This window comes from Mesoplodon mirus (genome assembly GCF_964341445.2).
Source record: "Mesoplodon mirus genome assembly, chromosome: 7".
In the NCBI taxonomy this organism is placed as follows: domain Eukaryota; kingdom Metazoa; phylum Chordata; class Mammalia; order Artiodactyla; family Ziphiidae; genus Mesoplodon; species Mesoplodon mirus.
Window position 1 is genome coordinate 53,548,714 of NC_138983.1, and position 22,480 is coordinate 53,571,193.

A 22,480-nucleotide genomic window follows, 5' to 3' on the forward strand; every position below is an offset into this window, starting at 1 on the left:
CAGGGTGGGGCAGGGGAGGCCCTGCAGGACAACAGGCCCAGCAAGTGAGGGGTGACAACAAACAGGGCCCAGTCAGCAGGGACAGGAGGGGAGGTGAGGCACAGTAATGAGCTCCCCGGGGCCTCGTGCCTCCTGCCGGGACCCAGGGTCTGTCACCACAGCAGCACCAGAAGGCAGAGTGCAATTAGCCCAGAGCAGCCTGCCTCACCCAACCTCCCAGGGACCTAAGCTCCTGGAGATCTGCCCCTGAAGCTTCCAGACAAGCCAGGCTGGGTGCCCCAACACCCTGCAGGAGGAACTTTAGGCCCAGAGACAAACACAGGCCTGCCCATGGTCACAAAGCATCAATGACAAGCCTCTTGCCTGCGGGTCCGGGGCCCCTTCTTCCACTTGCTAGGTGGAGAGCTGTCCCAGGGGTTGGGCCCAGGGCAGGGCACACAGTAAGCTGAGGCTCATCTCTACAAATGACTAGACAGCCCGTTCCCCAGGAGGGGACACAGAGAGCCAGGCCCCGGCCCCACTGCAGGCCCCAGGAGGCCTGGGGCTGCTGGCCAGTCGCTGGGGAGGAACTCTGTTCTCAAAACTTCCTTGAGCCCTCTCTGTGCCGGGCTCCTGCTGGGCTCAGCAGGAAGATATAGACCAGCTTTGTCTGTGAGCTGGAGAGGGGAGATCACAGATAAATAGGCAATTACAGGGCAGGGTGGGAGGTGTAGGGCCAGCCCCACAGGGTTCCCATGTGCCACCTCCAGCCCCAGATGGAGCCCTGACCAGGGCACCTTGTTCTGGGCTCAGAGAAGGGGGTTGGAGCCTGGAGGCAGGAGGGTGAGGACAGCTCTACACCCGAAGAACAGCACCAGACCCCGAGCCTCTGTGGGCCATGAGGCTCCCCAAGGCCCTCCCAGCTTGGACGCCCCATGACCACCCATGTCTACAGATCTCAGCAGTGGCCTCTGCCGAGGGGCCTACAGCACAGAGCTTCCCGTATCCCACAGGACCACCGGGGCCAGGCCCCAGGGATGCCCACTTGGGGGTGGCTTTGAGAGGTCACATCCCTGTTCAGAAGACATGACAAGAGGACACCTACCACAGTCCCAGCCTCGGCGAAGGGCACAGCTCCCTCTGATGGCTGAGGGATGCCTCAGAGGATGAGAACAAACTCATCTGCCCCTTGCACCCTGCTTGCCCAGGAGCACCCATCATGTTCCATGAATCTTAATGGTCACAACACCGGTCACTGCAGCACTGCACTGCACAAGGCCCTTTAAGCACAGTACCTTGTCCCACCCTCACAGCTCCCCGAGAGGGAGCTACTCTGATATCCCAACTTTCTGGATGAGTAACCTGAGGCTAATTACAAAGCTATGAAACAGCGAGGCTGGGACTCGCACCTGAGCCTGTAAGACTCGGATGCCCGGTGCTCTTAAGCCCTGCTGCTAGTCCCTACAGAAAGGGCAGGGATGAGAAAGGGGCAATGACTTGTATTTGCTGGCGTGGGAACCCAGGATGCAGTCCCCATCAGTTACTCTTTAGAAACCACAACTCCAGCCTCCCTGCTTCCCCAAGGAGGGAGCTCTGAGTGTTGGACTTAAGGGCTGCACCGCCGAATGCTGCCACAAGAGGGCGAAGTGTCAGGACCGGAGCCCGTTCTTTCCAACCTAAAACCCTGTGGCTCTGGTCCAGAATATCAGCTGCTTGGAACCATGAATCATGAAACAGGATTGTCTGGATCACTCCAGCTGTTCAGAGTGAGAAGAGTGAGGCCCAGAGAAGGACAAGAGCTGGCCAAGTCGCACAGCAGATACTGGCAGGGGTCTCCTGAGCTGCAGTTACTGGTGTCTCCACACTGCACATGGTTTAGGCAGCCTCCACATTTCACAGGTGCATATTCTGCACAGTGGGCCCCCAACAGTCAAGAGCGGACACATCAGAACTGGGAGCTCTGCAGATTCCCAGCACCTGCCCCTGAGCTGGCAGGGGCAGGGAAGGTGATTCTGATGCTCCGTCAGTACTGGGGAGCCCTGGCATCACCCCGCCCCATCCCCACACAGGCTGTCGTAACGTCTCATCTGCTCAATCAGGCTGCACCTCCGCCATCTGGTGGGGAGGGCACCAGGCTGAGTTAAGTCTCCCCAGCACCCCTGCCCGACCCAGGCCTCACCTTTTGCCACAGTGACTCGCGGGAAGCGAGGGACGAGCAGGCCGCCACAAACCAGCAGTTGCCCACCTGGCCCTGGTGCAGGTCGTGGGAGCTGATGCCATCCACAAAGAGGCGGGGGTCCTCGCATATGTCCTGTGGAAAAGCCGAGAGGAGACCTCACTGTCTGCGTGGAGACTCGCCCGCCTCCCCTTGCCAACTGGGGCCCTGGGTCAGTTTCTCCAAATCCAGCTTCCCCCAGGGCTGCCCAGAAAGCCCTTCTCTCCTCCCCTGGCTGAAGAACTCTGCTCTTCTGCCAAAGTTTGGATGAAGAGCAAATACTGTGGAAGGACTTTGAGGGGCTGGACCCGGGCCACCACCTTCCTCCTGCCCTCTGTGGTCTTCCCTGACCAGCAAGGGCTCAGTGTCCATCATCCTCCAGCACCAGCAGCCCTACGGGGCCCATCCCAGCCAGCTCTCAGGGGCCCACAGTCACAAAGTGGGGTGAGGTGCAGGGCAGAAACACATCAAAATTGCACATGACAAGTGCAAAGGGCCAGGGAGAAGCGAGGAGACAACCATCCCAGGACCCATGTGGGCACATCCTCGGGCTGTCTCATCTGACCCTCACCCCACCCGAGCAGTGTGGCATTTTTATTCCATTTTATGGATGAGGAATGAAGGTTCAGAGACAGGCAGTGACTTTCAAGGACACACAGCAAGCAAATGCCGAGCAGAGCTGAGCAGACACCCCCAGAGCTCCCCGAGTGCCCACCCCAGTCCCCTCCTTCTCACCCATCAGCATCTTCAATCTAAAGAGCTGAGAGCGAGTGACTACTCTCCAAGGGGGGCGACAATACGGGGTGGGGGAGGTAAACACTGAGACATGCCTTCTTTCCTGCTGGCACCGTGATCTATCCTCACCATGGTCCTGAGAGGTGGGCATTGTGCTCATTTCACAGATGAGGAAACTGAGGCCCAGAGAGGTTGAACAACATACCCCAGCCACACAGCACTGGCCTGCCTCCACTTCAGCTGGTGCTCCTGAACCAGTTCAATCACAACAGAGCTACTGAGGTCCTACGGGAGGCAGCCAGCAGAGGGCAGCAGAGTCAAGAAGACAGAATTCAAATTCCTGCTCCCCATTTTACCGGCTGTGCAACTTTGGGCCAGTGGCTTAACCTCTCTGAGCCTCCATTTCCTCCCCTGTGCAAAGGAAGTAGATTATTATGCCTGCAAGGCTGTGTAAGGACTCCACAGAACGTGCAGGCAGAGCACTTGGCAGGGGAAAAGGGGGCAAAGGGCCATCAGGTCTCACTAAGGTGTTCAGGACTCCTGTTGCCACCTCTGCCTGGGAAAACCAGAGTTTGGGAGGGCCAGATTGAGGGCTGTAACTCCCCTGAGGGCATGAGCACTCCAGATGGGATTTCAGGGTGACCCAGGGCCAAGCTGCAAGAGGCTCCCCCAGAGTACAGACTGTGGGATGCCACCGGTCTGAGTAACACTGCCCCAGGTCATGGAAACCCAGTGAGGCTGGAAACCCAGTGAGCTCTCAGGAAGCAGTGGCTTTGCCTCTCACCCAGCTGCCCTCCTTATCTTATCTCCCAGGGCCAGCTCAGAACTCTGAGCCAGAGGGAGCCATGACTTAGCATCTGCCTCCCTGGGGCCCGGAAGGGCAGGCAGGACAAGGGTGGAGGGGGGCTTCGTACCTGGAGGACCCCAGCCACATCCCCGCCATGGGAAAGGAGACAGCTACCGCCTGGCATCAGAGGAAGTGACTTCCGAGGCACCCCTCCCCCTTGTGGGCCCTGCACAGAGACAGGACCACCCATTCCACAGAGGAGGATGCCGAGGCCCAGGATGGGGCAGGGGCGCCTAGGGTCCTGCGGCAAGTGGATGGATGAGACAGAGCCTAGCCCCCGGAACAGAGCTCTCCTCCCCACGAAGCGGCACTGCCAGGGCAGCCTGTGGGCAGGTCCAGCCGCCCCAGCCTGCCCCAGACACTTCTCTGGCCCCTGGGAGAGACTGAGCTCAGGGCTCCGGAGTCCCTGGTTCCAGGCTCGGCACTGCCCTGACTCCCTGTGATAGAGCAGAGACCTGGGGCAAATCTGCCAGCCTGGGAGGGAGCGGAGAGGAGGAGGTGGTCTGGGTGTGTTCCCGCTGCCAGGAGAGGCGCGGGTTTGCCAGCTCAAGATAGAGAAACGACTTGAGGTTGGCGGCGGCACCTGGGGTTGGCCCTGGAGTCCAGCGGCCAACTTGGGACACTCTGAATGGAACAATCAGAAACAGCGTGCAATGACTGGGCACCTGCTGTGTGCCCAGCTGTGCAGAACAACCCTGTGAGACACGTACGGTTAGCATCCCCATTTTATAGATGAGGAAACCAAGGCACAGAGGTTAAGTCATTTGCACAGGGCCACAGAGGAAGAGGTGAACTGAGATTCCAATTCAGACAGTCAGCTCCAGAGCCTCCAGCTGGGCCAGGACTTATGAGTGACAAAGCTACCATCCCTTCTCCATCCCCTGCACCTGTCCTTAGCCCAGCTTGGGGGACTTGCAATATGGCAATGAAACCAAGGGGTCAGGGGCAGCGCTGACCCTCACCTTTGTCACCATAGAGCCCGGCTTCTCAAGACCAGTGTTAGTCCTTCCACCTTTCCTGGGCCATTGGCTAAGCACAGAGGGCAGAGCCAGTCAGAAAATTCCCAGCCCACAGGCAGAGCCCTTGAGGAGGAGAAGCCTGAGTGTAACCCTCCATGTGAGCACAGCTGTGACAGCAGGAACCCAGGGAGAGATCAGAGGAGGCTCCCTGGAGGCGGTGACGCCAGCAGAGCAGGCACGGAGAGGGCTGATGGGCAGGGAGGTTCCAGAGGGGAATGGAGACTCCAAATTCCCCCCCAAGATGGGATCCAGCCACAGCCTGGAGACCGATGCGACCTCTGACGCCATCCTCCCCGGGGCCCCCAGCCAGCTGTGCTCCCTCCCAAAGCTGCCCTCCCTGAAGTTCACCTTTGGGTCTCCCCCACCAGCCTGAGAGCTCCAGGGCAGGGCCCAGGTCTGGCTCTGCCCACCTCCGGTGTCAGGAACAGGGGCTTGGCAGGTTCTGCTGCGGGCAGGAGCCCTGGGAGGAAGGGACAGCAGAGTGGCCTGCAGGACAGGGCTGGCCAGGTACCTGCTGGGAGCCCGGGGCCAGGCCACACCCAGGGCTGGGGTGACCACTCCTCCGGTCAACGTATGTCTCTGTGGGGCACAGCCTCCTGCTGCTGTGGTCACCTCTCACCTCTCGGCCCCTTCCAGCCTGCCAGACCAGCTGCACCGGACATAGGTCACAGCCCGTAACCAGCTCCTCCCTGAACCAGAACTTCAGGTTTCCAGGCCCGGTGCAGAAACAGGAAGGCAGCTAGTCAACGGATCCAGGGCGCCTTCAGCCCCTCCGCTCTCCCCCGTTCTCCTCATCCATCCACCTTCACCCCAGTCACCTCCCTCCCGGAAGCTAAGATCACAGCTGGAATCGATTAGAACGGGGAAACTGAGGCCCAGGAAGGAAGCAGGACCTCTGCCTGGGACCAAAAACAGGGCAGTGCTCTCAGGGGTTACAGCCTGTGCCCCATCCCCTCTGCAACAGACTTGCCTCCCCAGCCCATGCTACCCGCCCCATCCTCCCATTGTTTAAGGCCACCGGAGCATATGCCAGGGAGGGGATCATTCCTGGGCAGGGCAGAGGCCCAGGTGGCTGGACTTGATGCAAACTGCCTGCTTCACGGCATAAAGGGGCCTAATGCTCAGCACAGCCAAGGAGCAGGGCCTTCTCCAGGTGCTGGTGTGAGCATGAGCCCCAGACGTGGGGCTGGGGACCACCAGGCCACCTTACGAGAATTCTGGGAGGTTCCAAAACTGATGTCTGTTTGTGGGATCCCTATTTGTTCCCTTCTTGGTTCCACCAAAGGACCTGCAGGCTTATCATCCCCAGAGATGGGACAAGGCACAGTGCAGCAAGGGGGGACGTGGGGTGGAGTGGTATGCAGGGATGAGAAGCAGTGGTACAAAGGCCCTGGGCCTGACAGAGGAGGAAGCCTCCCGTCCACCCATCCCCTTGGGATTCCCCCTGAGTCACAGGCCTCCTCCGGTCTCTTATCTCCTCTTATCTCCCTGGCCAGGCCCCTAAGGGAGGCCAGCTGATGTTTACCGAATGGGAAAAAACAAAGAAACACTAGACCTGGGAGGAGGAGGGTGTGGGCCCAGGCAGGTGCCGTGGGTGGGACTGAAGTGGACCAGAGAGTCCAAGAGATGGGACTTCCGGGCAGGGTTGGCTCTGGGTCCCCAACACCAGGCCGGCAGGAGCAGGTGGTGAGAGCAGGCGGTTTGTCATCTGCCCCCTGTGTGTTGAACAGCACAGATATACCTCAAGTCACTTCAACCTCCAGAAACCAGGAGCAGCGAGAACTATTCTCCCCATTCACAGATGAGGTAACTGAGGCCCGGGGAGGGGAAGTGACTTGTTCAAGGTCACACCTCCTGCAAGGTAGGGCCAAGGCCATCTGGCTCAAAAGCCAGCCTCCTCATTCCATTTTGGGAGAAAGAAGAGGGAGGCTGGCAGGCAGGGAGGCTGGCTGAGGAGATCCCCCAAGAGCAGAGAGGCCACAACTAATGTCAAGAGAAGGAGCTGGGGGTGGGGTGGGAGTGAAGACGGGCTTCCCCTGGGCCTTCGAGAAAGTTGGCTTTTTGCTCTACTTGTAAACAGTCAGGTCACAGGACCCAGGAAATGGGACTCCACAGAAACACGGCTGCCTCGGGCCATGCTCCACCTCACTGGCCAAGGGCCCAGCAGCTGGGAGTTAATGGTCACCCCGCTGGGCTGGCTCCACCCCACCAGCCTGAGGCAAGTGAGCCTGACTTCCTGCTCCACCAACCCTACATCCCGCATCCTGTCGGTGGAGCAGGGCCTGCCCGCCATCCCACCCTGCCACCACCTACAGCCCCACTTACAAAGGGCCGTCCATCCCACACACCCCAGTCCACACCGTCTCACCCCGGCATCCCACACCACTCAGAAGTGCCTGGCCCTGAACTGCCTCCCAACCCAGAACTGACCCCCACCGCCGCCCCTGGGCCCCGCTCACTCGTCTCCCTCTCAACGCCAACCACCACAAGCTGCCTGTCACTGGCCTCCACCTCCAAGGCAGGGGCAGCTCTGTTCCTCCTCTTTATGTGTCTAGGGACGACTAGGCACCAAGCCCGGTGAGAAAGGCAGCCAAGGAGAGTGTGCCGTGGCAGGACTCCCGGACTGGCAAAGGGCTCAGAGAGGGCAGGTGACTCCAGCAGGGTCACACAGCAGGGGGACGCTGAGCCCAGCCAGCTTGGCATTTCCTCCTCTCACTGCAGCAAGCCCAACCGTCCCCAGCCATGCCTTGCCAGCCTCCTTCCAGAGCCACAGGATCTAAAATGTCTGAGTGATGGCCAGAGGGCAGCAGAGGGTCAGGAGGGGAGCAGCGAGGGGGTGGAGTGAGAGGAGGGCAGAGAGCTTGAGCACCCAAGGCCTCACAAAGGCCTATTGAGGCTGGCCTCCTTCCCCACCCACCAAACAAAGGAGAGGGAGGAAGCCATGGGGGCTGGGGGTGCACCAAGGGGCAGGAGTCTAAGGCCAGGCTGGGAGGCGGCTGGGAGTTCGGAGAACCAAGGCAGCGCAGCTCATGGGGCTGAGGTCCCCAGGGGACACCAAGGACCCTCTATCTGGGACCGGGGAGGTGGGCCAGGGCGGGAAGGAGCCCTGGGAGGAAGGGACAGCCCAGTGGCCTGCAGGACCCGTGCAGGCCACTCTGCTGTGCCCCGCTGGGCGATCGGGGCACGTGCCTGCCCCTCCCGGACTCAGTTTCCCTACCTCTTAAGCACCCCAGTCCAAGAACATCGGATTTTGTGCATTGGAAGGGACTTGAGAGCCTGGCCTGTGAGAGGGACATGAAAACTGAATTTCACTTTCCCAAAATGCCCAGGGGGGCCGGAAGGCACTTTGTAACGTGCAAATCTCCCCTCCACCCCCGCCCTGGGTCACACGCTGCTGAGAGCCTGGCCTAAGATCCCCCGCTGCCTCAGAGCACAGCTGCCCTGGCCCAGCCCTGCCGACCCCAGGGCCCCCGGGCTCCCTCTCCCCTTACTTCACCCCACACACCCCACGCTCCTGCCACGTCCCAAATAAGGCTGAGGTTTCAAGCTCGTGTCTTTCTCACACCCCACGCTCTCACCCCTCAACTCTGAGATGCCTCCTCTGAGTACTGGAGGGGGAGTCTCCCCCGCCCCAGGCACCTCGGTCCAGCACCATCTCCTGTACTGAAGTCCCTCCGGTGTGACCAACTCTCAGTGTCACCAGCACAGCCGCGGAGACTGGGGAGGGGGCCTGGGGCACTGGCTTTCAGCAGCCTCTCCGTCACCCAGGCCCCCAGGGCACCCGCTCTCACACTCAGGAATCGGGGTTAAAGAGAATGAGATCATGCCATGAGGCCAGAAGCTTCTGTCCAACACATTCCAGCCTCAGCGACCAAGGCTGGGACAGAGGGAGCCGTCAGACAGATGCTCCATAATTCACAGATCCCGACAATAATGGTGACAGCTGGCTTATGGGTGCCAGGCTTGGCGCCAGACGTTCATGCACCATCTCTTTTAATGCTCACAACTCTATGCGGTACTATTATTTTTTTACTATTACTATTATTACTGATTAACCATCATAATAAATACCTTCCATGTACAACAAATGACAATTTCAAAATCACTATGACAATAATCAGCAAAGTAAATTCCTTCTACTTGAATGTCACTCTACGTTGTACTAAAAAAAAAAGGCACATCCAGGGCTTCCCTGGTGGTGCAGTGGTTGAGAGTCCGCCTGCTGCTGCAGGGGACACGGGTTCGTGCCCCGGTCCGGGAAGATCCCACATGCCGCGGAGCGGCTGGGCCCATGAGCCATGGCCGCTGAGCCTGCGCGTCCAGGGCCTGTGCTCCACAACGGGAGAGGCCACAGCAGTGAGAGGCCTGCGTACCGCAAAAAAAAAAAAAAAAAAAAAAAAAAAAGGCACATCCACATCACCTCATTTGTATCCGAAAAACGACCCTGGCAGGAGGGTGGCAGAACAGAGGGCCCCACTTTCCTCATAAGGAAGCTGAGGCCCAGAGAGGTCCTGGCTGGGCAGTGGTGGCCACGGAACTGGGGGCCGTTCTCCTGGCTCCCCATCCAGATGAAATCCCACAGCAGGCGGGCCCAGCATCAGCCGCTCCACTTTCTCAGTTGCCTGGGGCCTCAGAGCGACCCCTCCCAGTCACCCACCGTCCCCCGCAGACTGGGTGGGTCTGGGCTTGCCCACCTCAGCACCAGTTCGGACCAGACACTGACCTTGGGGCGCTTCCACCTAACGGCGGGCCCTGGGGTGCCCGTATAATACAGTGAATCGTCGGTGGCGGGGAACGTCGGGTCCTCAAAGAGCACCTTCCTGCGCAGACAGGCCTGTTTCAGGGCCGAGTAGTTCTGGTCCCCATAGGGCTTCACACAGGAGAACATGGTGGCCGCTGACCCGGGAGGGGAGGCCGAGACAAGGCAGCAGAGGGCAGCTCCTGGGGCACCTGGGAGGACAGAAAATCAGAAAAGCATCACTTCCTGAGGACTGGAGGCCCCGAGGGAGGTGTGTCCCCGCGTGCTCCCTCCCCACAGCCCTGGGAAGTGGGCACGCTCATCCCCATTGTACAGGCCAGGAACTGAGGCTCAGCGAGGGGGAGAGACCTGCCCAAGGTCACACAGCTGGTACGCACAGAGCAGGGAGAGGAACCGACTAACTCCACAGCCTGAATTTCCTCATTTCTGATGCTTAGAGGTGACGCCAGGCCCGTGGGCCAACAGGGCACAACCACGATGGCGCTCAAGGCTGCCTGGCTGCACCCACGACCTCCCTTCCTTTGTTCCACCAGCCTTCCTAGAGCTCCCGGACAGAATCAGACCAGTGGTGACCCAGCAGCTCCCCGGCTGGTGTCACAGCCACAGGAAAGCAGCAGCACTGTCTCCAAGTTTCCTTCTTCCGGACCCTCACGCCTTAGCCTAGAGCCGCAAGATCATCTGTCCTGTGTGGAAAACCCTTGGCGCTGGAGGCCCCTCCAGCCTTCAGTCACATCCCTTCTGACCTCCTCCTTCCAGCACTCTGCCTTCTCCACCGCAGTCCGGAATACATGCCTCCAGTTCTGTAGGGAGCACTCTCCTTCATGCTGGTGACCTAACCTCCCCCAAGAGGACTCCCTGCCCCACCCTGTGACCTTCCAATCTCCAAAGCCAGACTCTCCCACACAGCCTTCCAGACCTTGCAGCGTCTCACACTCCTGGACAGTCGGTCTCCTCTTCCTAGGCCTTGGGGGCATCTAGCGCTGGTCCGCACCCATCTCCCTGTCTGACCTCCCCTCCCCTTCAGGCGTCCCCTGGCTGATGACCCCCACATCCCTGTGTTCAGCCTGGACCCCTCTTCTAGGCTTCCAACTGGTCCATCTCCTGTGAGGGCCAAACTCCACAGCAGAGTCTGGACTTGAACCCACATGCAGCCCTGGCACACGAAGGTGCTGTGCCTATCAGCGTCCTCCCTTCAGCCCCCTGCAGTCCAGCACCCTGAACCTTGTAGCCATGTGCTGACCAAATGCAAGAGACCCAGACTGGACTGACTCAGGAAAGGGCTCTGGGAGGGGAGGGGAGGAGAGGGAGCCGCAGCCAGGTGCCCTGACAGAAGCTGGGACAGCCAGGCATCTGACTGACAGCCCCATCTATGGCCCTGTATCTCACACTCCATCTGGGCTGCTGGCTCCAGCTGGGAGCTCTAAACCCCCGGGCCTACTTATCATTGGGCCTGCTCAGGGCAACACTGCAATCCCCACCCCCAAGACACAGGCCCCAACTTCGCAGCCTAGCTGAGGGAAACTGAGGCAAGGTAGGCCAGCTTCTAGGGCAAACATGAGTTTGTGAGCAAACTGATATGGGTGTCAGTCCCAGCTGTGCTACTCACCTGCTGTGTGGCCCTGAACAAGTCACTCAACCTCTCTGATTCCCTATTTTCTCATCTCCACGATGGGAACAATGTTGCTTCAGTAACTGGAAGATGCCAGTAAAATTAACCAGAGGCTGCGGAGACTGCTTAGCAGGCCAGAGGGAAGAGGAAGAACGGAAGTAGAAAAGCCCCTCTCATTCCCAAGAGAGAACCTCCATGTCTCTGGCACCTGCCGTGTGCAAACCACCTGGCTAGAGGTTGGCGTTTAGGATTTGCTGGGTAGGCCTTTCATTGTTGCCATTTTTCAGAAAAGAGAACTGAGGCTCAGTGAGGGGAGGCAACTTGCCCAAGTTCCATGGCAGAGTCTGGACTTGAACACACATCCTCTGACTCTGGAGCCTCCATCTTGGCCTGGTGACCCCAAAGCACGGGCAGGGCTCACCCCACACACACCCTGGCTGAGCCAGCCCCACAGGAAAGGAAAGATGAGGGGATTCAATAGAGGGAGAAACAGGAAAGGAAGGAGGTGAGAATGGAGGGGTGAGGGTGGAACACGGATGGACAGAGGGAGAGCAGGGCTGATGGTCCCTGCCTGCCGAGGGTCTGAGGGCTGGCTTGTCCTCTGCTATGGACCCACAGCCACTTCATCTTCTGCCCATACATCATACAGGGCCCACCTGTTCCACTGCTGTGTGACCTCAGGCCAACCCCCTTAACCTCCCTGGCCATCCCTCTACCCGGGAAGGCCAATAACCCTGCCCCTTCCCACCCACCCTCCCAGCGTTGGAGGCCTGAGGGAAAGAGAAGGGGGAGCCTGGAGAGGCAGCCCCTGGGCTCCGGCACACAGCCACCAGGAGCGCCATGAGCCTCACAGTTTCCTGAAAGGCCTGTTTAGGAAGCAATTTAAGCTGCAAGAATTAGATCAAAGAAGCTGAAAGCAGGAGCCCAGAAATCAGCTCTAGCAATTCCAGTGTTCAGAGCCCAGAACCCAAGGAGGAGAAGCGAGCTGGCCGAGGTCACGGAGCCAGGCCAGTGGAGAATGAGGGCTCTGGCCACCCTCCAGGCCACACGACGGCCAGCGCTGCTGGGAAGGTTTGCTCCTAGGACAGAAGGGAGGAGCAGCGAACAGAGAGGGGGAAGCTCGGCTCGGCCCAGGTCCAGAACCGGGACCAGGCCTGGCTGGCTGAGGGTCTGACCCAGTTCAGCCATCTCTCCAGCCTCACCCCTGCCCGCCAGGCTGACCCTGGCCTCCTTATGCCAGGCTCTCTGGCCCTGGCCTTTGCACAGGCTGCACCTCACGCCAACTGTCCTCCTGCACCCTCCGTCTGCCCCAAGGTCACCTCCCACGCCATCCACTGAGTCAACACGCCCAAGGGGTCAAGAGTCACCAGCCTCTGAGCTCTGCTCTCTCCCTCTAGTTCCAGGCATAACCACTGATAGATACAGATAAACCAGCAATCAGGAAAGCCAGCTTCTAAACCCTGGCCTCTTCTCCCTGGGTCTGAGCTTGGGGCTGGGGCACGTCCTGTCTTCAGGACACCGAAGTTTGAGCCAGGCACTAACAGGACAGCCTGAGCCTCCCAGCTGCCCCCAAGCCTGCCCTCTTCCCTCTGCTCCTGCCAATCTCCCTCTCCCCCCACCATTCTCCACCCTGGGCCTAGGTTCCAGTGCTACGAGCTCCTTGCGGTCCACTCAGGGCCTTTGCACACACTGTTCCATCCACACATGCACACCTGGAGAATTCTGGTCACCTTTCAAGACTCAGCCCAAGTACCTCCTACCTGTGCGACATTGTTCCTCCCCCTACCTCCACAGTCCTGGAACCCTTGTGACAGCGCCCGTTACATCGTACCCCATCTGCATATGACTTGTCTGTCTCCCCAGCCTACACCCCTCCAGGACAGAGCCCATGTCCAGCTCCTCTCTGTATCCCTAGTGTCCAACATTGGGGAGCGGGGGTGATTCAGTGAATTTGGGTTGAATGAGCCAACACAGATGATGCATGAGGAATTCCCTCACTGATGGGAAAAACAGGTTCAAAGAGTGCCCAGGACTCCCAAGGGGGATCAGCTTTCCATGTCAGAGCTGCACCAGCTCTCAGGTCTCCTGAAGGCCAGGGCTTGCCCCTTCCCACTAGATCAGGCCTCTCTCTCTCTCTCCCCACCTCCCCTCCTGTTCCTGATGTTGTCCGTGGAAGATGCGGCTAAAGCCCTGGAGCTCTCTGCTGTGGCCCAGCCCTTCTCTAGCTCCTGACAGAGACTTGGCTTTAGTTTTGCAGTGTCCCCCTAAGCTGTGAGACCTGGACAGGCCATGTCACCTCTCTGGTCTGCATGGTCCTTGTGTGGAAGGAAGAGATAATGTGCCAGGGCCTCTGGAAGGATCAAATGAGACACGGCCGCATGGAACAGCACTTTGCATACTTTAATGCACTGTGTCCCTGGGGGATGTCAGCACGGATGTCTGGGTCACATCTACAATGTGCCTCTCCTGCCAGGAGGGTTACAACAATTCAGGGTTCCTGTCCCCAAGGAACTTCATGGTCTAGTGCAGCCAAGAGACACAAGGCAGAATGGAAATATGCGTCATTCCAGCAAGAGGGACACAAAGAAGCCTTTGCAAAGGCCTGGACCCAGAAGTCAGCTGTGCTTTAGGAGAGAAAGGCCACTCCAGGCGGAGGGAATAGCTCAAGCAAAGGCTCAGAGGCAGGAAAGCACAGGTTGGTTCAGACCCAGCCTGGCACAGTGGGATTCCACAGACTGAGCGTGGGGGCACTGACCCGGGTCAGAACAAGGGCATGGGAGCACCCATCAGGGAGCTCAGGGAACCCAGTCTTCCAGCAGGTCAGTCAGACCTGAGTTTGAATTCCAGCTGCGCGACTTAGCGCTGTGTGTCCTTGGGCAATTTACTAACCCCTCTGAACTGCTATCAGCCCTTCCTGGTTCCAGCCTCTAAGGTGGCATCTGCCCCGGGGCCTGCCCCATAGGAGCTCTAACTATCCTCACCTTGGAAACAGTGTGTACCTCCTTCCGGGAGGGTGTGCCCTGATCTGCTGTCCCTGGATCTGCTGGAGGTGGCAGGGACAGGCCAGGGGTGCGTGGGCAGAGTACGTGCTCATCTTGCAGCAGGCCACACGGAGCCAGCTACAGCGGGGGCAGGTAGCACTGAGCCTTCCTGGACAGTTCAGCCACCGCAGCCAGGGGGAAACAGGAGACAGTTTCAGTCCCATTTTTTCTTTTCTTTTCTTTTTTTTTTTTTTTGCGGTACGCAGGCCTCTCACTGTTGTGGCCTCTCCCGTTGCGGAGCACAGGCTCCGACGCACAGGCTCCGCGGCATGTGGGATCTCGCCGGACCGGGGCACGAACCCATGTCCCCTGCATGGGCAGGCGGACTCTCAACCACTGCGCCACCAGGGAAGCCAGTCCCGTTTTTTAGATGAGAACATAAAAGGAACATGTACAAAACCTGCAGCCCATTAACTGGACCTCAAGCCTCCAGCCTCCTCATCACACCAGGGCTTCCCAAAGCAGGCCCCAGGTCAGTACTGTGATCATTTTAGGGGTCGCTCTAAATTGCTTTACGTGGCAGTAAATAAGTCAGTAAGAAAGTTATTCCCCATCCACTTCTCTCTCAAGGAGAACTCAGTTCGGTCCAGCAAGTTCTTGAAAGCCTCACGGCCCTTGCCCATCTACTTAACAAAGGAAGAGCCAGCCCCAGGCTCAGAGCAACAGCACCTGGCTGCAACTGAATGGATTTTTCTGTTGTTTTAATTTAGTTTTAAGAATCTTCCAGTTACCTTGTACTTAGAGAGTAATACTGACTTTCCATTTAGAGTAAATGCACAGTTTCCTTTAAAAAATATCAAGGAAGAAGGAAGGTGATTTCAAGAAATCTGTTAAGTTCCCGGGTGGTGCAGGCAGGAACCGCAGCATTACATCACACCTGGAGGGCATCACACCTGAAGGAGTCAAGACTGCGTTCCAGAACTGTGTGGCAGGGGAAAGTCACCTTACCTCTCTGAGCCTTGGGGCTTCCTCTAAGAGGTGGGACAACAGAGCCAGCACTCAGAGGGCCAAGAACAGCCAAGCCCACTTGAAAAAGAGCAGCTCTCACTCACAGGTGACAAGACCCTTCACAAAGCTCTAGTAATTGACACAGTGTGGGGCTGGCATAGGGTAGACAAACAGACTAACGGAACAGACTAGAAAGCCCTCCAAGACAAGGACACCTGATTTTGACAAAAGGTGACATCACAGTGCATTAGGGAAAGGATGGTCTTTTCAATGCATGGTGCTCAGTTGACTAGCTATCCGTGTGGGAAAAGCTTCATCTTGACCCCGAACGCACACCACACTCAAAAGCAATTCCACATAGACTGCAAATCTAACCGAAAGGTAAAACAGTAAAGCTTTTTGAAGAAAATATTAGAAAAAGAACATATCCAAATGGCCAATAGATGGAAGGAAAGTGCTGGACTTCACTAATCATCCAGGAAATGCAAATTAGTATATGTGCTGCCGAAGCGAGCACAAGGAAATGCAAATTAAAAGCACAATGAGATACGACTACACCCTGACCGGAATGGCTGCAGGGAAAAACACCACACACACACTCTCTCTCTCTCCCAAGTCCAGCTCTTCCACGTTGGCGGTGGGAGTGTCAACTGATACAACCACTTTGCAAAACCATCTGACCGCATCAATTAAAGCTGGACAAATACATACTCTATCATTCGGTAATTCTACTCCTAAGTATATACTGAACAGAAACACATGCACATGTTCACCAAAAAACAAGTACAAGAATGTTTAGTGTAGTAGCATTTGTTATAGATAAAAATTAGAAACCACCCAAAATGTCCATCACCAGAAGAAAGGATGAATATGGTGTTTAATGGAATATTATACAGTAATGAAAATGGACAAATTATTGCTGCATGCAACTCACGGATGGCTCTCATGAGCACAACAGTAAACAAGAGAAGCAATACTTCGATTCCACTGATGTAAACTTGAAAAGCAGATATAAGCCATCTATGGTGAGTTGAAGGCAGGATGGTGGCTGCCTTTGGGGGTAGGGACTGGAAGGGGTAGGAGGGGGGCTTCTGGGGTTCCAGTAACACTGCTCCTTGACCTGGGTGGTGGCCTCATGGATAGGGTCACAGAGCTATGTATCTATGATTTATGCATTGTTCTGTAGGTCAGTTGTGCTTTAATAAAATCTTAAACAGAAAAAGCCTATGCAGGGGCCCTGGGAAGAAGGCCCAGCTGAATCTAGTGACCCCGATCCCACCAGTTTTGGGGACATTACATACCCGTAGGGTCCTGCCTGGCACCCAGGGTGGGAAGACCCAGGGGTGTGGAGCAGGGAAGAAGCCCGGGCTGGGTCACAGCACTAGTCCGGGCTTGGCCTTTTTCATGCACAGGCTGTGACCTCCTGCGAGCTGCCTCCTCTATCTCTCAGGACACCTGTGGCTTTGACCCTTGAGGTGCTCAAGTCCAAGGGAGGATCCCACAAGGTCGGGGTGGCAGTCCCACACCCCACTGGGCACACACCTCCAAAGCTTCCTCTCTGAGGAGGGGGTACCAACCAGCCGGGTCCCATGCTCAGGAGATGTTCTTGGCCCTGAGGACAGGCAGGGTGCTCAGGGAAAGGAACTGAGCTGAGGCAGAGTGGCAGCGTGGGTGTGGGAGGAGACCACAGGCAAGGCTGCCCAGGATCCCAGCCAGAGGTCCCGGAAGGCCAGGCGCAGGGATCGGGCTTCATCCTGAGGTGATGGAGAGCGGGAAGGGTGCTGAGCAGGGGAGGGACATGAGATCCACCTGGCTGCCACATGGAGAATGCACTGGAAAAGGACACGACCAGGGCAGAAAAACCAGAAGGCAGGCCAGAGAGCCTGTGTGCCCATGTGTGAACGCAGAGCTGGGTGGGAGGCAGACCCAACTCTACTTGGGGACCAGCCAGTTGTGGGAGTGAAAGGAGACTACAGGAGGCCTGCTGCGGGTCCCTCCTCTGTGCCCCAGTTCCCACACTCCACAGTGGGTGCCCATGGCACAGCATGGCCCGGCAGAGTGGGTGTCATCCAGGGCCGGCCGAAGGAGCCAAGGATGCCCGACGGACAAAGCCCCCCGACCCCGGCCCCGCTCCCTCAACCTCCCACCACATCCCACTCCAGGCAACAGAGCCCTGTCCCCTATGCCACATGACCAGGGAAGGGCTGTGCAGCTTATAATTCAGGGAACAGTCAATTCCAATGTGCTCATCTTCTCTGGCACCCCTCTGGGCTGGTCCTGAGCTGACAGGAGGGGGTCAGATCCTCACGGCAGTCCCAGGGAGGAGAGGCACAGGGTGACAGGCACAGACCAAGAACTAAGCCAGACACACTGTGGTCAGTGGTCCCAGAAGCAATGCATGTTGCAGGTGGGGCTATAGGGGCAGGAAGAATGGTGGTGTCTCTTCAAGATGGAACTGGACAAAGCAAGGCTGGAAGGCTAGGCGGGAACCTGCAGGGGGAGCACGCAGGCTGGATGCACTCCAGGTGAAGGGAAGGCAGAGCATCAGCTAACAGCCGCAAGGCCAGGGTGCAGAGCTTTGAGTGGGGAAAGCTGGCAGGACCGGCTTTGCAAGACTGGGATGCCGGCTTTGGGAAGTGGGCTCTCACTGAGGGCAGGGGGGCGTGGAGGGGTGAGACCCAGGGTCAGGTGCTGAAGTAGTAACGGGGGCCAGGGAGAGCCTCAGCCAGAGCCAGGGCAGGGAAGGCCAGAGGCCAGGGAGGGGGCCTGGAGCCCCAGGGTTTGGGTTTTATCAATGAGGTCATTCCCCTTTATTGTAGAGCCACTCCCACTCCTCTCTTGCCCCATGAGCCACCGTTTCAATAACATGCTCAACGCGTCTCTCTCTGTCCGACTGTGGTTGTGTTGTGGCCTCCCAGGCCCCCATCTCCCCCATGCACCATGTGCTGAGGAACGGATGGCAGAGTGGTGGGGCGGAAGGGGTGAGGAGTGTGAGCTGCGCCGGGGCCACCGGGCTCCGGCAGCAGAACCAGGGGGCCAGGACCAGTGAGTCACTCTGGCCAAGGCCGAGCAGGCGCCACCGGGACTGGGAAATCCTGTCTTTCTTCTCCACTGCCCTCCCCTTATGGTTTCTGTCTGTGTCCAATCCAGTCTCCACCCAGCTGCAGTGATCTTTCTAATATGTAAACCCGACCAAGCGCTCTGTGCTGAGACGAGTGGGTCTGGAGGGCAGGGCCAGGCATGTTTGGGGCTCAGGGTCTCTCGCTGGTCCTGCGGGACAGCGGTCCTGGGGCGCTGATGTCCCCCCGGCTGTGTATATGAGGGGAAAGCTAGCCTCGGGGCTGGCCCGCTGTGTGGCCCTGGCTGAGAGCCGAGGCCTCTACCCCTCAGCGGTTCCCACTGGGACTTGGGTGTTGTAAGGAGGAGGCCAGGAAGCCTCAGTAAGCAGGTGAGGTCCAGCTGGATCTGCCGGGCATCATCAGGGACAGGAAGAAGCTGGGAACCTTCATGGGCAGCAGGCTGGCCAAGGCTCAGCATCAGGCAGGGTGAGCAGCTGGCTTGGGCACTGAAAGTCACTGGGCCTGGGAAACCCAGCCCAGCAGCACATCTGGTGAGAAAGTGCAGAGGGAGCGGCAGGTGCCTCCAGAGCAGCAGCGGCTCTTCCTTACCCTACTGGGGCGGGGTTGACACCTGCAGCTGCAGCTCACAGGTGCGGCTCACTCCCCACAGGGGAAACAACCTACAAAAATGAGACGATCAAGTCACTGAAGCTGCCTCAGCTCCACTGGGCTGTGTGACCTCAGGCAAGACCCTGCCCTCTCTGGCCTGCAGGCTCTCACCATTGAATGGTGGAGAGGGGGACACTTCTTGCTCTTTTCCAATCAGCTATGTTTGTCACCAGGACAGCCTCTTTTCCTGCTTCCTGCATAGGTAGTCTGTGCCTCTAGCACCACCTGCCTCCAAGAATCAAGGTTGGAAACCTGGTGGGATGGTGCCCATTTCTCAGACTGGGAAACTGAGGCTCAATTCCTAGGTCAAACTCCTGCACACCCTCAGAAATGAGCTGTACTGTTCTCATTGCACAGATGAGGCCCGGGGGCGCAGAGAGGGAAGAGGTGCATTCAGGACAGTCAGGAGCCTGTCTCATGTCAGAGCTCAGCTCTGCTCTCCCTGGCCCACCACTCCCTCCCTCAAGCAAAGGCAGTGACCCACTCATCAGCTCCAAGGAGTCCCACTCAGCTGCATGCCCCATTCAACCTTCCCACACCTGCTCTGTGCCTGGCCAAGGGGGCAGTGAAAAGTCGGACCAGGCTCAGCCCGGGAGGTCAGCCTGGTGGAGGAGAGACAGCAACCCCAGCACCAGCCAAAGAGATCTGCTCTAAGAGGGCAGTGATGCGTTCAGACGGGGCAGGAAAGGCTCGAGGAGGAGGTGGCATCTAAGCAGGAGCTCATAGGGTGGGCTGTGATTTTTAAGAGACAGAAGTGGAAGGTTCAGAGGAAGATGGAACCTTCTGGGAGGAGGAAACCATTTAGGCAAGGCGGGAGGACAGGGTGCAGGGGAGAGGAAGAAAGGGCTAGCACGGCAACACTGCCACAGCCAGGTTATGGGGACCCTGAAAGCCAGGCTAAGGACTCGGGAGCGTGCCAGGGTGTGAGCCGGGCTCCTGGAGGATTCACAGGAAGTCTGGATGGAAAGGAGGCCAGGACGCAGGCAGGGAGACCAGGCTGTAGAAATGGACCTGCAAAGCATGGCCTTGGCCATGGAGATCCAATGGAGACCCACACTGGGGCAGGGTCCACAGCACACAGCCAGGCACTGTCTGGGAGTTTGGCTGGGGGTCCTTCCTTGGAGGCACCAGGCGACTCACGAGCTCCCAGGATGACAACCACGTCTCTGGGCAAGCAGCGTGTCGGCAGCACTTCCGGGCTCCAGGTGCTGCTCTGCCCCGTGTCACATTCCTGCCCAAGGCAGCCTTGAACGCCAGGGCCTCCTCCTCCCCATGCCCAGAGGAGGAATCCGAGCCTCAGAATGCCCCGTCCACATCCGCATCCTCAGAAGGGGAGAATGAGGCCAGGAAGGGACAAGAACAGTTACCTCTTTGTGTCTCAGAGTTCTCATCTACGAAATGCAGGTCTCCTGCTCTGCTGGCCCAACCTGCCCTCACCCCTGGCTCCCCTCACACGTCTCTGCTCTAGGCAGGACTTAGCCCCAATTGTCCTTGGTATACTCATCGGCAAAAGGGGGCTCCCGGCCTGGCCTTCACAGGGTGATGGTGGGGATCAAGTGACCCTGCACAGCACTGGGGCTATTGAATGAATGTCTGAGATGCACTCCACTCTGGAAGGCTTAACCTACTCTTACGTTAAGGACCCCAGGATGGGGTCTGGTCTCTGGGTCAACCCGTGGGGACACGCCAGCACGCTCCCCTCTTCCAAACATCCCTGAGCTCTGCCTACTGTGGCCTCAGGCTGGGCTCGGGGCCAAAGGTGCAGCAGCCCAGGCTCTGCCAGCAAAGGCTCCTAGGCTGAGACGGAAGCAGACACTGAGGGGGACCCCCTGGGGGAAGCCAGCAGCTGCGGGCACCCAGGAGGGGGATCTCTGAGAATGGCGCCTGCAGTGACACGGCAGTTGGCTCCTGTGGTAGGCTGGATAACTGCCCCCCAAAATGTCAACATCCCAATCCGTGGAACCTGAGAATGTTACCTTATACGGCAAAAAAGACTTTGCAGATGTGATTAAGGATCTTGAGATGGAAAGATTATCCTGGATTATCCGGGTGGGCCCTGGATGTAATCACAGGTGTCCTCAAGAGGGGGACAAAGGGAGATTTGACTCCAAAAGAGGAAAAGGCAATGAGAGAATGGGGTGATGAGGTGATGACGTCATGAGGAACGCCGACAGCCACAAGGAACAGAGGCTCCCCTGGAGCCTCCAGAAGCAACCAGCCTGACACCTTAATTTTAGCTCATAAGACTCTTTTCAGACTTTTGACCTCCAAAACAGTAAGAGAATAAATCTGTGTTGTTTTAAGCCACTAAATTAGTGTTAATTTATTACAGCAGCGAAACGAAATGAATACCATTAGTATCATTCCTGTGGGTAAGTATGTCGTCTCACACCTCTCTCCTGCTCAAGGAAGTGGGTGAGTGAGGATGAAGTTGTTACTCCTTGAACTGCTCCAGTGGAAAACAAAGTCACCCCAAACTTCAGTGTCTTAATTACTATATTATTAGTAACACACCAGTTGAGTCCTACCACCTTACCCTGACTGGCAGAAGTTACCCAGCAGTGGGCAATGGGGCAAGGGCTGGCTGGGCAGGGGCAGGCAGATCAGGCCAGCAGGCTCTCTGCCTTTTGTCCCCCGGGCTTCAAGATCCTGAGGCCATCCTGGGCGTACCCTGAAAGTGCTGGCCAGCTGGGTACCAATGAATGGGCTTGGTCTAGTCCGGCCACCAGTCCCCTGTCTCACAGCTGACCACATGCACCACTGTGGCAGAAAACCACAGTCCACACCCACAAGCCACCATAGCCTCAGCCAGTGGCACCCTCATACCCCAAGTCCTGGGAAAGCTGAGACCCCTAGAAACACATCCCTGAACAATTAGGACAGGGAGCAATAACTCAGGCCATTAAAGGCCAGCAAATGTTCACATTTCGCAACTTCCTATGTCCAAGCCTGAAGGCTTGGCTTCCTAAAAAAACCTGGACTAGAACCCCAAAGGGACTTGACCCATTTTGCCATTAGTGAGCAGGGAAAGGCAAGGCCTGAGGCCAAAGTGAAGTCAGCAGCTCGGCCTGAACTAAAGTGAGGCAATCCCAGGGCATCACCATCAACCCAGGGAGGAGGAGAACCTGCAGAGTCTGGGGCCCTCAAGGCGAGGCCCGGGAGGACCACTGCCAGCCAAGGAATGTTTTGAGCAGAAAGGGCAAGGCATGAAGGGGCAGAAGAGGTCTCTGGAGGGGCTAGAGGGGTGGGGGGGGTGGTTCTAAAGGCACTCAAAGCACTTGAGGACCCTGGGGCAGATAAAGGCAGGGGTGAGGTGAGAAGACCGGCAGCAGACAGACTTCTCACCTGCCAGGCCCCAGATAGTGAGCCCCGCCACAGGAGGGCTGAGAAGGCCACAGCTCTCAACCACTGAAGCCAAGAGGGGCTTCCACTTCAATGGGAGAGACCCTGTTTCCTTTCATCCTTCTTCTCCCAAAGTCGGCCCCTCCTTCCTCTGGGTTGTCCCTCCCCCAGGGAAGAAGGGATTAAGTGATGCTGATTGTTAGGTACTATTAGTTATAATGACTACCAGACACGATGTACTTCGTAAAGCACTTTTAG

General features: G+C 57.7%; 1 protein-coding gene across 1 annotated transcript in view; it reads right to left on the reverse strand.

Annotated features, from left to right (window-relative positions):
• The window catches only part of CAPN5 (calpain 5), a 52,873-nt gene that overhangs the window by 28,110 nt on the left and 2,283 nt on the right, over positions 1–22,480 (reverse strand). The window contains exons 2-3 of the mRNA XM_082626942.1: positions 9,519–9,745; positions 2,159–2,290 (exon numbers count right to left, since the gene is read on the reverse strand). Of these exons, the coding sequence (XP_082483068.1) occupies positions 2,159–2,290; positions 9,519–9,683 (297 nt within the window). The 5' untranslated portion in view covers positions 9,684–9,745. The remainder of the gene's footprint in view (positions 1–2,158; positions 2,291–9,518; positions 9,746–22,480) is intronic.